Source organism: Anolis carolinensis, chromosome 4, assembly GCF_035594765.1.
Source record: "Anolis carolinensis isolate JA03-04 chromosome 4, rAnoCar3.1.pri, whole genome shotgun sequence".
NCBI classification, from domain to species: domain Eukaryota; kingdom Metazoa; phylum Chordata; class Lepidosauria; order Squamata; family Dactyloidae; genus Anolis; species Anolis carolinensis.
The window spans coordinates 192,122,526-192,138,267 of record NC_085844.1 but is presented as its reverse complement, the minus strand read 5'-3'; the positions used below and the strand labels follow the sequence as shown (position 1 = coordinate 192,138,267).

General features: G+C 43.9%; 1 protein-coding gene across 2 annotated transcripts in view; it reads right to left on the bottom strand.

The window, feature by feature from the left end:
• itpr3 (inositol 1,4,5-trisphosphate receptor type 3) overlaps nt 1-15,201 on the bottom strand; it is a 141,165-nt gene extending 125,964 nt beyond the window's left edge. For both annotated transcript variants that reach the window (XM_003220395.4, XM_016993301.2), the window contains exon 1: nt 14,727-15,201. In XM_003220395.4, coding sequence (XP_003220443.1) covers nt 14,727-14,815 — 89 coding nt within the window. In that variant the 5' untranslated portion in view covers nt 14,816-15,201. The remainder of the gene's footprint in view (nt 1-14,726) is intronic.
• Nucleotides 15,202-15,742: the final 541 nt, after the last annotated feature.

The following is a 15,742-nucleotide window of genomic DNA, read 5'->3' as shown; positions in this document are numbered from 1 at the left end:
GAGGAAATCAATTTTGTTCTCATCCACACATCCCCTCTGTTTAGTTTTTTTCAAAAAATGACACACAACCTCATGACTACTCTATGGACAAACTGACTAGTGTATGGTTGAAAAACATGTGCATCCCTGATTTGACATTTGAGTCAAAGAGTAGATACCAGAGAACATTAGAAACTGGTCTTTAAGAATGGTGAAAGTGGTACTATAGTGTTTTTAACAGTTTTAGATTTTTTTGTTTTCATAATATTTTGACTGATTATTTTTTGTCCTTGTGGTATTTGATTCTATTTTAATTGTTATTGTTGTAGGTTTAAAAACTGTATAGTTTTTAAAGGTTGTGAGCCACTTTGTGCAAATAAATAAATATAAGAACAAGAAAATCATTTTCACTGAGCAAGAATATCGCAGCTATTATTTGCCCTTCAAACATCCCAATCAGCCAACGGAAATAGATCCCACATTTTCTTAACACTCAAAGAAGGAGGCGCCTTCTTTGGAGGCTTTTAAGCAGAGGCTAGATGGCCATCTGTCGGGGGTGCTTTGAATGTGATTTTCCTGCTTCTTGGCAGAGGGTTGGACTGGATGGCCCATGAGGTCTCTTTCAACTCTATGATGCTATGATTCTATAATGAAATATAATATGATGCCATCTAAAATTCACCTAAAATGAGCCCCAGTCCTACTGATACAAAAATGCCCATTTTCTGTTTTGCACTGATAAAGAAGCCAATACATTTTGCTCAGGATAGAATCATAGAGTTGGAAGAGACCACATGGGCCATCTAGACCAATCCCCTGCCATGCAGGAAAGGCACAAACAAAATACCCCTGATAGATGGCCATCCAACCTCTGTTTAAAAGCTTCTAAAGAAGGAGCTTTGGAGGATGGAATTTACACATGGATATTTGATTATTAAAAAGTGTTTTCCTTTCCTAGTAGTTCCACCAGATTAAATATAAAACAATCAGATGTCTCAATACAGTTTTGAAAGCCTATAGATCCCTCCTCCTCTATTCCTTCCTAAGAAATTAATCAGACAATGTGATTTCAGGATCAGGAAAGTTCCCGTAATTTTGCAACTTCTTGCCTGACAGGAATGCTAGAGATTTCACAAGCTTACACACATTTTATGATCTTTCAGCTGGCCAAATAAAAGTATTTCCATGATATGGATTTTGGCATTTTTCTTATGGTCCACACAGATCTGCTTGTTCTAAAAACCAGTGATTGTAGAAGCAACATAGAGAACGAAATTTTGCATCGCGTGTAATGTCGTACTGTTCCTTTGCATGCTGTTCTTGCTCCCTGGAGCCCCACCCTTCAAATCCATCTGCAACCGCAATAATAGTTATCTAAAGGTGTGATTGAAAACTAAATAGCAGTCACTCATTTTGCCATGTTTACTCACAGCCCTTCCTCTTCAACAAGGTCAGAGTGCAGTCAGAGCACATAGTCATATTCACTCTCTGACATACTTTTTGCATGCACCATTCTTCACAGCAAGCAGCCCTGCCTGGAGAAATGTAAGCCTGTGGCTTGTGGCATCAAGAATCATTCATTCAAATCACTATATATCAGTGATTTTCAACCTTCCTAATGCTGCAACGCCTTAATACAGTTCCTCATGTTGCGGTGACCCCCAACAATAAAATTATTTTTGTTGCATCTTCATAATTGTAATTTTGGAACTGTTATGAATCGTAATGTAAATATGTGATATGCAGGATGTATTTTCATTCACTGGGCCGAATTTGGCACAACTATCTGATACGTCCAGATTTGAATACTGGTGGGGTGGGGGGGGGGGGTTGATTTTATTTGGGAGTTGTAGTTAACCTACAATCAAAGAACACTCTGAACTCCAACAATGGAATTGAACCCAACTTGGCACACAGAACTCCCATGACCAACAGAAAATCCTGGAAAGGTTTGGTGGGCATTGACTTTGAGTTTTTGAGTTGTAGTTCATCTACATCCAGAAAGCACTGTGGACTCAAACAATGATGGATCTCAACCAAACCTAGCACCAATACTCTGTTTCCAAAAGAAAGATAAGGAGAGGTAAAGAGATATTCAGCCTCCTCTGCCAAACGGGTTCCTAAGCCCATCAGAAATATGTGTTTTCTGATGGTCTTTGGCGACCCCTCTGACATTCCCTTGCAACCCCCCCCCCCCAGGGGTCCCGACCACTAGGTTGAGAAACGCTGCTATATATGTTTACAGGATTTAGTTAAACAATCCAAAACAAGTTCTATAAGAGAAGTGGACTGGCATCATAGGTGTCCAATCTACTTATGAAGTGGGGTGGGGAACCCTAGAATTATAATGATAGACAAAGTTCACCTAGGACAGTGTTTCTCAACATGTGGGTCCCCAGATGTTTTGGCCTTCAACTCCCCAGAAATCCTAACAGCTGGTAAAGTGGTTGGGATTTCTGGGAGTTGTAGGCTAAAACACCTGGGGACCCACAGGTTGAGAACCACTGACCTAGGAGATCACCTAGTCCAGGAGTATCAAATTCATTTTGGTTGCCTTCAAAGGGCGATTTGTAATTGTAAAACTGTATAAATGTAACTATGTTGCCTCAGCATTGAAAGCCTCACAGGCCAAATAAAATGATGTGGTGGAGTGAATACAGCCCACGGCTCGTGCATTTGACACGCATAACCTAGTCAAAGGGAGCCCCGGTGGTGCAGCGGATTAAACCACTGAACTGCTGAACTTGCTGACCAAAAGATCAGTGATTCGAATCTGGGGAACGGGGTGAGCTCCCGCTGTTAGCCCCAGCTTCTGCCAACCTAGAATTTCAAAAACATGCAAATGTGAGTAAATCAATAGGTACCTCTCCGGTGGGAAGGTAACAGTGCTCCATGCAGTCATGCCAGCCACATGACCTTGGAAGTGTCTACAGACAATGCCAGCTCTTTGGCTTAGAAATGGAGTTGAGCACCAACCCCCAGAGTTGGACACGTCTAGACTTAATATCAGGGGAAAACCTTTACCTTTAACCTAGTCCAATCACCTCTTTTAAGTCAATTGCTTAAGCAACATAAGAATGCACTTTTGCTGGTGACCATACTAGGTGCTCTATTGGGGCAGCATACTTTAGAACCAGAAAAAGGAGCGTTGAATAAATAGTTTTCTATGCTACAACTCTTTTTATTTATCTACCAGCACAGGCAAATCTAGACCATAGGAGATTGTGGGAGTTATTGTCAAGATTCGAAGAAGATGCTTAGCTGGCTCACCCAAACATGAGGAGAAAACCTAAAATTTGGCAAAGACATTCCATAGCTATCCCTTTGAACCTCAGGGTATATCTGTATTGGAGACATCAACAGGATTAACAATAACTGCATCTCCCCAGGGAACAGTGGAGACTAACTACATGGATATGAGCAGAAGGATCGGTTTCAGTATCTTCAGGAATTCATAGGATTCCGTCTGTACCACTAACTCAACATGTCATGAAAGAAGCAGAACTCAGTCATCTTTTTGAACAGCAGCTCCCAGAATCACCCAACAAACATAGCCAGAAAGGATTTTAAACTTTGGAAAGAAACAACATCCCCTTTTCTGAAATATATCTGTCTGCCCAATTTTGTAATGGACTGCAAGAATGCTTGCTATTACTGGCAACCTGTACCAAGTTCAATCTCCAGCATGTCCAGGTTTTTGGGAAGAGATCTTATGTTCTTGGACTGTCACTTCAATAATAGCCAGGTATAGACATGAGCAAATGATCTACCGACGATGCTGGTTTAAAACGGCCATTGTGAAAGCAATGTTGAAGATCTGAATCAACTCCAAAGGAGTATTACTTGCACAACAGAAGACACAAACTGTGATTAATGCAAAGACTTCAAAACTAAGTCTGCAGCTAATGGGCGGAACTGGCAGCTTTATTTAGCCCTGGGCTAATTCTCTTTTGACATGTTCAGTCACTGCCGGATTCTTCTTTTATAAGACAGCAACCATTCATTTCAGCAAGGAGCCTTTAATTGTCTCTGCATACATCCCAACCTTGTCATTTCATGTAATTTTACCATTTTGGCCAGCTCTCAATACCAGTCTCAGCAAAGAATATGTGCCAGGATTGAAACTTGAACCCAAAGGACATGGTCTAACCCAAGTTAAAACCTGAAATTCAATTACAGCAATTGTATATGGCAAGGATGAGAAACTGAAAACTAAGAGTTACTGTGCTCTTTTCTTTCTTTCCCCTTTCTGCTGAAATGAAGAGGCTGGGCCATTCACCTCCCAGTGACCATCAAAGCACCTAGTAATTGTAAGCGCAATGTAAGTATAAATGACATGTATAACTTACAAGAGCATTTACACAGCAATTAGGTTAAATGTATCACAGACAATTAAGACGAATACCCTAAAGCAGGGGTCCCCAAACTATAGCCTACAGGCCACATGCGGCCCATCGGAGCCATTTATCCGGCCCCCCGCAGTGAAGGAGAAGGAGGGAAAGGTGTGTGCCTTTCTTTCCTCCCTCGCCCCACACGCACCTTTCCCCCCACCACCGAGGAAGATGTGCATGGGACGAGGGAGGAGGGAAAGGCACGTGCCTTTCCTGCCTCCTCGCTTGCCCCGCATGTATCTTTCCCGCCTCCTCCCTCACCCGGTGTGCACCTTCCTTGGCGATGGAGGAGGGACCCACCGTGGCAGGAACACACCTTGTCACTGTGGGGACAAACCCCGCCACCGCGGCTCCCTCCACTGCCGCCGCCAAGGAGAGTGTGCGAGGGGCAAGGGAGGAGGCGGGAAAGATGCATGCGAGGTGAGGGAGGAGGGAGAGGCACACACCTCTCCCCCTTCCTCCCTTGCCCCGTGCGCACCTTCCATCTGTCAGGGATGATTTTATTGTGCTTTTTGTGCATAAAGGCAGAAGGGGGTTGGACTGGCGGTCTCTCCCAACCCTGATAATTATGGTGTTGTTGTGTGGCGATCTGTCAGGGGTGCTTTGATTATGTTATGGTACACAAAGGCAGAAGGGGGTTGGACTAGATGGCCCAAGGTGTCTCTTCCAACCCTCTTTATGATAATGATGATTATGAACATTGAGGCTGTATTTGTTCCCGTTTTGTTTTGTTTTTTACTTTAATATAAGATGTGTGCAGTGTGCATAGGAATTTGTTCATAGTTTTTTTAAAAAAAAAAACTATAGTCTGGCCCTCCAACTGTCTAAGGGACCATGAACTGGCCCCCTGTTTAAAACTTTTGGGGACCCTTGCCCTAAAGGCACCAGATCCTGTCTGGTCCTAAACGCTCAGCAGAGTTTGTCTTGATTAATACTTGGATGGGAGACTGCAAAAAATGCCAGCTTCTGCAGGCTAAATTTCAGAGGAAGAAACTGTCAAAACCACCTCTTTGTATTCCTTGTCTAAAAAAACCCTATGAAATTCATAAGGTCACCATAAGTCAGTGGTGACCTGAAGGCACATAACACAGATTAATTCAGAAGTTTATGTTTTCTTTTTTCATATCTTTGATTTTAAATATCAAATGCAACTCTTTCATGTCATACTATATATGTAAACCTCTCATAAATAGCAGTGATCAGATATCTTGAACAACAACAACAGCAATCTAACATCCTGACTAGTAAGGCCAATGTTGTTTAGCATCAGAACTAAAGCAGGCTTTCAGAATAATGCATGAGTTGGTTCAAAGGGTGTAGGAACCTCAATATCACTTCTACAGTTGACCAATTTATCTCATCTTTTCCCAGCCACACCCTACACTTCAGAGCAAGGAACCAATAGCACTAGACCTTTTAAAATACATTGTCCATCATGTTCTGAAAGTGACTACAAATTGTGCAGACTGTCGCCAGCTCTTTTCTGTTACCCCACCATTTGTCAATATGCAGCTTCCTGTGCTTTTTCACCAAAAGAGAGAGCTCCACATCGATATGTTTGAAGTCTCGTCGGAGGGTTCCTCTGGGCCCCTTGACAATGACTGTTCACCCCTTCAGGGCAATGTCATCTTTTTCAGGGATGTCAACAGTCTGGTTACTGAGGATGGTCTTCATTTTAAACCTTTCACTTCACAGAAAGGCGGAAAAGATGAGGTCTTCCCCATCAACGTGGTTATACAGGAGTCTGGCTCTCTTTTAGAAATCCATAACTTTCCTGGAGAAAAGTTCATCTACCGAGTGCACATGAGGCCAGGTGTCAATTGTATAGTATCTCAAGCCCAGAAGGATGAGCTCATCCTCAAAGGAAATGATATTGAATTGGTATCTAACTGTGCTGCCTCGATCCAAGAACAAAGATATCAGAAAATTCTTGGACGGTATTTATGTCTCTGAGAAGGGAACTGTACAAAAATCAGATGAATAAACTTTCAACAGATCTTGCAGTGACAAATCCGGGCAAAGCATACTTTTAGCCTTCAGTCCACAGTTGGACATCATGTGGAGAAAATAAAAAACATATATTTCAAAAAAATGCATTGTCCATGATATGATAGTTTGCTCAACTTGATGCTCTCTAAATTTGTCAAACTGAAACTTCAATCAACCTCAGACAGCATAACGATTGTGATCTGTCATATCTGATGGGTATGGTTAAGCAAAGCTGTCCTACACCAAGCATCATGAAATCTAATGACTACTTTCAGAAGTTCCAACCCAGTCTGAAGAAAAGAAGTAATGACAAAAGACTGGTGCTCAGCAGTTTCAGCACTACGGTTATCATACTTCACAGTTGATTCCTAAAAAGACAGTACATGGTTCAGGGAAACCAGCCAAAAGTGCAAGTGAATGCAGACATAGCTTGAATTGCCAAACATTTCTACAGAAATCATTTTTTCTGAGAACAGAACAGTTTGAGTGATCATGATATAACTACAAATGCAAAGAAACCGAATTATAAAGCTCATTATATCATTTACATTACTAGAGCTAAATTCAAGAAGAGTCAAGGTAGGAATTTGTGTTCCACTGTTATGGAAGAAAAAACCAGTTAGCCACTGCCCTTTTTGATCCTGTAGAAGCCACACAATGTAATGCTGGCTCCTGTCTTTTCAGAAAACTGCCACCAGTTCAGTTAAGTATTATCTGAAACTATAAACATATACTGTATTTTCTGGCATATAAGACTACCTTTTAACCCACGAAAATCTTCTTGAAAGTCAGGGGTCATCTTATATGCAGCTGTCATCTTATAGGGCAGGTGCTGAAACTTCTGAGCTGGACTGGAGAATCTGTAGTCGCCACATATGGTGAGGGGAGCTCAAAAATGACCGCCATATGCGGTGACCATATGAAAGCAGCAAAGGCGGCGCTGTACAAGTACAGTAGAAGAAAATCCACTCACCAGGATTCGTGGAAAAAAGTAACTTAATGCAGTCCCGATGATGAGGTGAGGGGGTACCACAACAGGAAGGTGTAAGTGAAAGGCGGAGCAAGCTATAGGCATCCAAGACGCCCAGGGTATGGGAAAAAAGAGATAGAGCAGCGCTGTGCTCAGAAAATACGGTACATGGAAATGACCAAGATCATTGAACAAGCAGTAGAATTCTGACTATTTCCAGACTATAACACAAGTTTTTGGAATCTGAAATAAGTTTTCATCACTCACGACTAAGTAATTCTTCTCCCAAACTCATATTGCATGTTCGTCCCTACTGACAAAAAGGAAAATCTGCATGGGTAAATTTGGAGTCTCTATGCCTTTTCTTCATCAAGCAGGCATGTATGAGGTACTATGGCCAAAACTAGCTAGGGTATTTGACTAGCAAGCTAACTGTGATATATAGTATAAAGTGGAGGCAGTCCATTTGATTTTGATTTTGATCTCCAAATGCTTTTGATTACAAGCCCCAGAAGATTGAAACCAGTGGTCAAGTACTGTGGAAATTGAAGTCCGGAACATCAGAAGGATGAAATATTGAGAACCACTTTTTAGAGTATCATTCTGGCACATGGCAGGCATGATAGCTTCAATTCAAGAAATATTCAGAGTTGTAGTTTAGCAACATATGGAGGGTTGCATGTTTCCCACCCCTCTTCTACCATTACGTGAACACAGATTTTTTGTCTACTATTTAAGAGTTCACATAGCTGGATGAAAATGGCCAGTGAATATTTGTAGAAGATTGTGCAGTGACTCAAAAGAGTGATAAAGAATGAATCCACCCAATGTCTACTTGATTTTAGTCTATGGTGTACCATGAAGACTACAATGATCTTCACACACGTAAACTCAATTTTATAGCATACTAGCTTGGGGACCCAGCTAGTTATAGTTTGTGTTTAGATGTTACCATAGATAATATCAGTTTGGTAATTTATAGCTCTATTTCTTATTTTAAAAAAGTCAGTCTTTCCTGTGGTTTTTTGTGAATTAGATTATTAGATAATGCATAAGAATGTGGGTGAACTACAGTTCCCAAAATCATGGTCCAATCACCCCAAATCCCACCTAAATTCAAAGTTAGTCTGTGTGCCAAGTTTGGTTCAGATCCGACGTCAGCTGCATTCAGTACTCTCTTGTTGCAGGTAAACTACAACTCCCAGATTGAAGGACAATCACTCCCAAACCCCACCATTATTCAAAGTTGGCCATGTTGGATCCATGCACCAAGTTTGGTCCAGATCCATTGTCGGCTGAGTTCAGTGCTCTCTGGATAAGGGTGAACTACAATTCCCAGGGCAATCAGCCCCAAACTCTGCCGGTATTCAAAGTTGGCCATATTGGGTCTGTGTGCCAAGTGTGGTCCAGATCCATCATCTGCTGGGTTCAGTGTTCTCTGAACACGGGTGAACTATAACTCTCTGATACCAAGGTCAATCACCCCAAAGTCCACCAGTATGCACAGTTGGCAGTGTTGGGTCTGTGTGCCAAGTCTGGTCCAGATCCATCATTGGTGGGGTTCAGAGGGCTCCCGGAATACAGGTGAACTATAACTCCCAGAGTTAAAGACCAATCACCCCCCAAAGTCCACCAGTATTCCCAATCGGCTATGTTGAATTTGTATGTCAAGTTTGGTCCAGATCTGTCATCAGATGGATTCAGTGCTCTCTGAATACAGGGGAACTATAACATGTAGATATTAAGGTCAATCAACCCCGCCAGTATGCAAAGTTGCCCATGTTGGATCTGTGTGCCAAGTTAGTTCCAGATCCATCATTGGTGGGGTTCTGGGTGCTTTTATATTGCAGGTGAATTATACATCCCGGTTCCTACAACTCCTATAAATCATGGTGAATTCTCCCCAAACCTCTGTTCCAAATGAAGATGAGGTAGCAAAATAATGGCTTAGGTTGCAGGTGGTGGTTCCATGGCTGCTGAGTAGAGGCTTGAGTTTGGAAAGATTACTTTGTTTATTCCAGTGGCTGTACTAACAGGGCTATTGTGGGAGTTGTCATCCAAATAATTTTCCCAAATACTGTTCCTATAGTAAATAGACAGAAGCTCCTTGCAATGCCATCCTGAGAGCTTGGACAAAGATAAGTCACGGATCCAGCCAGTTACATGACTCTTGTTCCTTTTCTCCTCTTGAAGCGTATGGAATCTGCTGAGGATACAAATGGGCCGCCCGAGCAAAGAATAAATTAGCACAGCTGGATGGAAAGCTTTAGCAGCAACTGAGTGTACTATCTGCTGCTGACAAGCTACTTGGCAAGTTATGTCACAGTTTGCAGGCACTGATTCATGGCTGCTAATTAGCATTTACTCAGCGCCAGCCACCACATACTAAGCACAGCACAGAACACACAACTGACAAAGTCCCTGCCCAGCAGGCATACACTCTCAAGCAGAAGGCAAGACAAAAGTGAAAGGAGAGATTTGGAGAAAGGCGGGACATGGGTGGGAAGGCTAACTGGGAGCAGACAGCAAGAATAGGCAAGGTCATAGTGATTCAGGAAAGGCAGTTATATTTCGTGAAACCACATACTTTTTTTTGTGGAAAACGAAGTAAAATAAAAAGCAAGGCCTTTTAGACACTAGAAGTTAATATTAATCTGTACCAATGGTTCTCAACCTTTCGTCTTCCAGAGTTTTTGGACTACAATAGGCAGAATTCCGAGCTACTTGGGCTATACTATTGTTTCTGCAAGTGAATGCCTGGAACATCTGGAAATTCAAGCACCTGGGAATTACTTGTCTATACAACAATGAGGCTGATGGCACCTAACCAGTTTTATCTGGCAAAGCTCTCATGAACTCCAGCCCACTCCATCAGGTGCATGGATCAACACAACAGCAATGGCAACACCTCCATTCTTTCCCCCACCCAGGAACTTCCACAGATATATAAACTTTCCTTGCTTAGTTTATCCATACCTCAACCTCTGAGGATGCCTGCCATAGATGTGGGCAAAATGTCAGGAGATAATACTTCTGGAACATGGCCATAGAGCCCAGAAAACATACAACAACCTTGTGATCCTGGCCATGAAAGCCTACGACAACACATCCTCCATTCATGACTTTATACATGGGAGGTTTAGGGGTTTATACATGGGAGGTTCCAAAACAGCATCATTACAGTGTATTATGAAAGATAAAAATGACCAAGAGACAAATAAACCCCTAACACTTTATGCCTCAAAGGAAATCTAAGCAGGTATATGCCAGATTAATGCAAACATTATGACTAAATGGTTTTGTATATATGTGTGTTCCAGGTGAGACACTTTCGGCAAAACGGCTGTGCGGCAGTCACATATACAGGCCACAATAATAGTCACAAATGTTTAGATATCTTCGGTCTAATATGAACTTCTACTCACTGTATTGATTATCACCCAATGAAAAATAACCAGTATTAACTCAAGTCTAATGTGCACCTCAATTTTCAAAACACTGAAATCAAAAAAGTATTTGCTGCCAAATGTAATACACAGAAGCAAAAATTGTAATTTGACCATGCTTAGAATTCTAGAAGGAATTCTAAGCATGCATGTAATTTGCATGCTTAGAATTCCTTCTTCAAAACAAAACAGTTAGACCACCAACGTTTCCAGTGATGGAAAAGAAAACATTGGGGTGCATTTATGCTGTCAGAGCCCCCGGTGAGGCAGTGGGTTAAATCCTTATGCCGGCAGGACTGATGACTTGAAGGCTGGGTTGCTGACCTGAAGGTTGCCAGTTTGAATCCAACCCGAAGAGAGTGCAGATGAGCTCCCTCAATCAGATCCAGCTCCATGAGGGGACATGAGAGAAGCCTCCTACAAGGATGGTAAAAACATCAAAAACATCCAGGCGTCTCCTGGGCAACGTCCTTGCAGATGGCCAATTCTCTCACACCAAAAGTGACTTGCAATTTCTCAAGTAGCTCCTGACATGAAAAAAAAATCTATGCTGTCAAATGAATCCACTTTAACTGCCTTGGTTTAATTCTATGGAATTCTGGAGACTGTAGTTTTACAAGGTCTTGAGCCTTCTCTGCCAAAGAATGCAGATACCTCACCAAACTATACATCCCAGGATCACACATTAAATTAGAAATGACATTCCTCAAAGAGGATCTCCAGGTGCAGCTACTGAAGCAGTTTCCTCTTTTACTTTTGCTTAGCACTAAAATTACTGTATGACACAAATCTAATGCACACCGTAATTTTGGCAAGGTCGTTTAGCAAAAAAGGTGAGTGTTAGACTGAAGTAAATACATTTGTCTAAACATATTTGCTCACCAAGAAGAGCAGGCTGGATAGAAACTTGTTGACTCCAGCTCACGGTGACCCTTTCCTAGGGTTCTCTTGGCTAGGTTGATTCAGAGGTCTGCCATTACCTTCTTCTAACGTTGAGAGAGTGGGATTTGCCCAAAGTCACACAATACATTTATAATAATAATAATAATAATAATAATAATAATAATAATAATAATAATAATAATCAACTTTATTTATATCCCGCCACTATCTCCCCGCGGGGACTTGGGGCGGCTCACATGGGGCAAGGCCCGAACAATACAATTGAGCAAAATTGAGCACATGGCTATGTGAGGATTTGAAACCTGGTGTCCTGAAATCCTAATCTCACACTTAAACTTTGCTAGCCCTTTAAAATTGGCCATAGGTATATAATGACCCATGCCAAATGTTTATCTTAAAGCTGACATGCAGATCTAAACAACAAAAGAGTGTACATGCACAGGTGTGTCTCTGCATAAGTGAAATGGGGGTGAAAGTACAATTCAAAGAATCACAAAATCATAGAGTTGGAAGAGACCACAAGAGCCATCCAGTCCAACCCCCTGCCTTGCAGAAACACACAATCAAAGCATTCCTGATAGATGGCCTCTACTTAAAAAAAGAAGAAGACTCTACCACACTCCAAGGCAACATACTCCACTGTTTAACAGCTGTTAACATCAGGAAGTTCTTCTCAATGTTTAGGTGGAATTTCTGTTCCAGCCATTGCTCTGTGTTCTGGTCTTCAGGTGAGCAGAAAACAAGCTTGCTCCCTCTTCAATGTGACATCCTTTCAAATATTTAAACATGGCTATATCATGTCCCCTTTTGGCCAGCCTTCTCTTATCAAGAGTCTCCTACACAAACTAAACATGCCTAGCTCCTTCTCTCTAATGCTAAAGGGAGCTGCCCATCATCTTCTCTGTTACCCAAGGAATCTCACTGGAGCACTGCAGCACACCAAAATACTTGGGAGTTACCCTGGACCATGTTCTGACTTACAAAAAGCACTGTTTGACTATTAAGCAAAAAGTGGGCGCTAGAAATAGTATCGTGCGAAAGCTGACTGGCACAACCTATGGATCACAACCATACATAGAGATTACATCTGTTCTTGCGCTCTGCTACTTTGCTACTGAATACGCATGCCCAGTATGTACTACATCTCACCATGTTAAAATAATAGATGTGGCTCTTAATGAGACATGCCACATTATCACAGGATGCCTACACCCCACAACACTGGACAAATTATACTGTTTAACCGGTATTGCACCACCTGACATTCGCCAGAAAGTAGCAGCCAATAATTAAAGAACCAAGGCAGTGACATCTCCGGCCCATCCTCTGTTCAGATATCAGCCAGCATGCCAATGCCTTAAATCAAGAAATAGTTTTCTAAGATCTACAGAGATTTTCACAGGAACACCTCAGCAAGCAACAGTCCAAAAGTGGCAGGCTAAAACCCAGAACCCTGAGCCATGGCTGATGCCAAATGAAAGATTCCCTCCTGGGCACACAGAAGACTGGGTGACTTGGAAGGTGCTGAACAGACTGCGCTCTGGGATCACAAGATGCAGAGCCAACCTTAAGAAAGTGAGTGTAGAGAAGAGCAAACCAGAGACCACCTACTACAATGCAGCCTGAGCCCTGCCACATGTACAATGGAAGACTTCTTACAGCAACACCAGAGGCACTCCAAGTGGCCAGCTACTGCTCAAAGGACATTTAGTATAATGCCAAGTGTGTTAACTTTGTGTTTTTAAATACATTACAACTGTACCCTTGGTTTGCTTCTGATACGATAAATAAAATGACTATATTAGTTGTTCCCATTCCCAACCTTTGGGCCCCTGGTGGCACAGTGGGTTAAACCGCTGAGCTGCTGAACTTGCTGACCAAAATGTTCGCAGTTCGAATCCGGGGAGTGGGGTAAGCTCCTGCTGTTAGCCCCAGCTTCTGCCAACCTAGCAGTTCGAAACCATGCAAATGTGAGTAGATCAACAGATGCCGCTCTGGCGGGAAGGTAATGGCACTCCATGCAGTCATGCTGGCCACATGATCTTGGAGGTGTCTATGGACAATGGCAGCTCTTCAGCTTAGAAATGGAGATGATCACCAACCCCCAGAGTCGGACGCGACTAGATTTAATGTCAGGGGAAAACCTTTACCTTACATTAACCTTTGGGCCTCCAGGTGTTTTAGACTTCAACTCCCAGAAATCCCAGCTAGCTTCCCAGCTATTAGGAACTGTGGGAGCTGAAGTCCAACTGCCTCACCACAGCAGAGCATGGATCCACTTTAAATCCGGTTTCGGCTTCCAGCAGAAATCTGGGGTTTGTAGTTTTGTGAGGCCAGGACCTCTCTGGCTGAGCTGTTTCAAGACCTCTCCCTAAAGTGGACTGAAAGTGGATCCAAGCTCTAGTGTGATGAGGTACCAAAACACCTGGAGACCAAAAGGTTGGGAACCCCTGGGCCATGTCCCCTTTTAGCCTTTTCTTAGCCAACCTTCTGTTATGAACAGTCTCCTGCACAAACTTAACATACCTAGCTCCTTCCTTAATGCTAAAGCCCATCACCCAAGGAAGACCCCAGGCTTCGAGGCGGCCCTCTGTTATTGCCATCTTCCCTCCAGCGCCACCTGCCGGTGAGGGGAGAGACTGCAGCGCCGGAGCAGGAAGACCTCTCAAGGCTTTTGGCTCCAGCAGATCCTGCCGGACATGCACAAGTTAACCCGTTTTCCTTCCCAATCCCTTGAAGGGGAGGGGCAGGAGGGTAATAAGAAAGACCCCCTGCTCCTTTTAAGCAGTGTGGCGCGCCGCGATCTCTCTCTGGGCAAAGAGAAAAGTTGCCGGTCCGTCCGGCCAGGTGGGAGGAGGTGGGCTCCTCCCGGAACTTGAGAGCAACTTTTCCCTCTCGACCCGAGTCCTGCGCACGCCCACGCCCCTCGCAAGGATGAACTCAAGTGCTGAAGGGATGCAGAGGGAGGAGCGGGGGGAGAAGGGCAGGAAGGAAGCTTTGCTTTCCCTTCCCCTGCAGGACTGCTTCCCGCGGGGACCATCCACTCACCCCAAAGTGCTGATGAAGCCATTGACCGAGCCTTCCGCGTACAAGGAGACGATGTCCCCGATGTGGAGGAAGCTCGACATCTCATTCATGGTGCCGGCCTGCGTGTCCGTCCCCACGGTGGGTCTTTCTTCGCGAGGGATTGAAAGAGCGAGGTCGGGAAAGGCGCCCCTTGGCACGCGCGCCTGCCTGCCGCCTTCACACGTGCTTCCGCGCTAGCTAGCCAGCCAGACGCGTGTCAGCGCCGGGGTGCTGGGGGTGACGGGAAACGAAGCGGACGGAGATTGGCATGAGTTTTCCTCCGCCCGGCACACTCACTCTCTCTCTCTCTCTTTTTGGCACCCCTCCCTCTCTCTCTTTCTCTCTCTCTCACTCTTTCTACCTGCAGCCAATAGAAACTCATCAGGAAGTCCTGATGAAATAAGGCTCCATGCAAATCGTGCCTGCTGCCTTGGGGAAGGGAGCTCGGAGAGGGCAAGGCCACGCCCCTTCTCGGCCACGCCCCTTCTCTCCCACGCGCGAGAAACTTTTTTCCAACCGCGGAAGCTGATGCCTTGGGAGGGCGAGCGTGGCTAGGACTGCGTCTAGTACCTCGGGCATGGGCAAGCGGCGCCCAGGAGCCTGTAGCACTGAGCCCTGGCAGTTAAAGTGGGGTCAGAAACCATTAAGGAGTCGCTAGTAAATATTACAAGTGTTCCACGTGCAAAGGGATCTTGGGGCACAGTGATTTCAGGATGACTGAAGAAAGTCGGGAGCATCCGTTTCAGTGGGCTTAATCAGTCTACCTCAGGCATGGGCAAACTTGGGCCCTCCAGGTATTTTGGACTTCAACTCCCACCATTCCTAACAGCCTCAGGCCCCTTCCTATAAAGCCCTAAACAGTTCCAGCCCAGATTATTTGTCCAAACATACCTCCCTCTATGATCCACTTGGAGGTTAAGATCATCAGGGGAGACCCTGCTCTCGATCCCACCACCCTCTCAAGTGCAATTGTTAGGGACAAGAGACAGGGCCTTCTC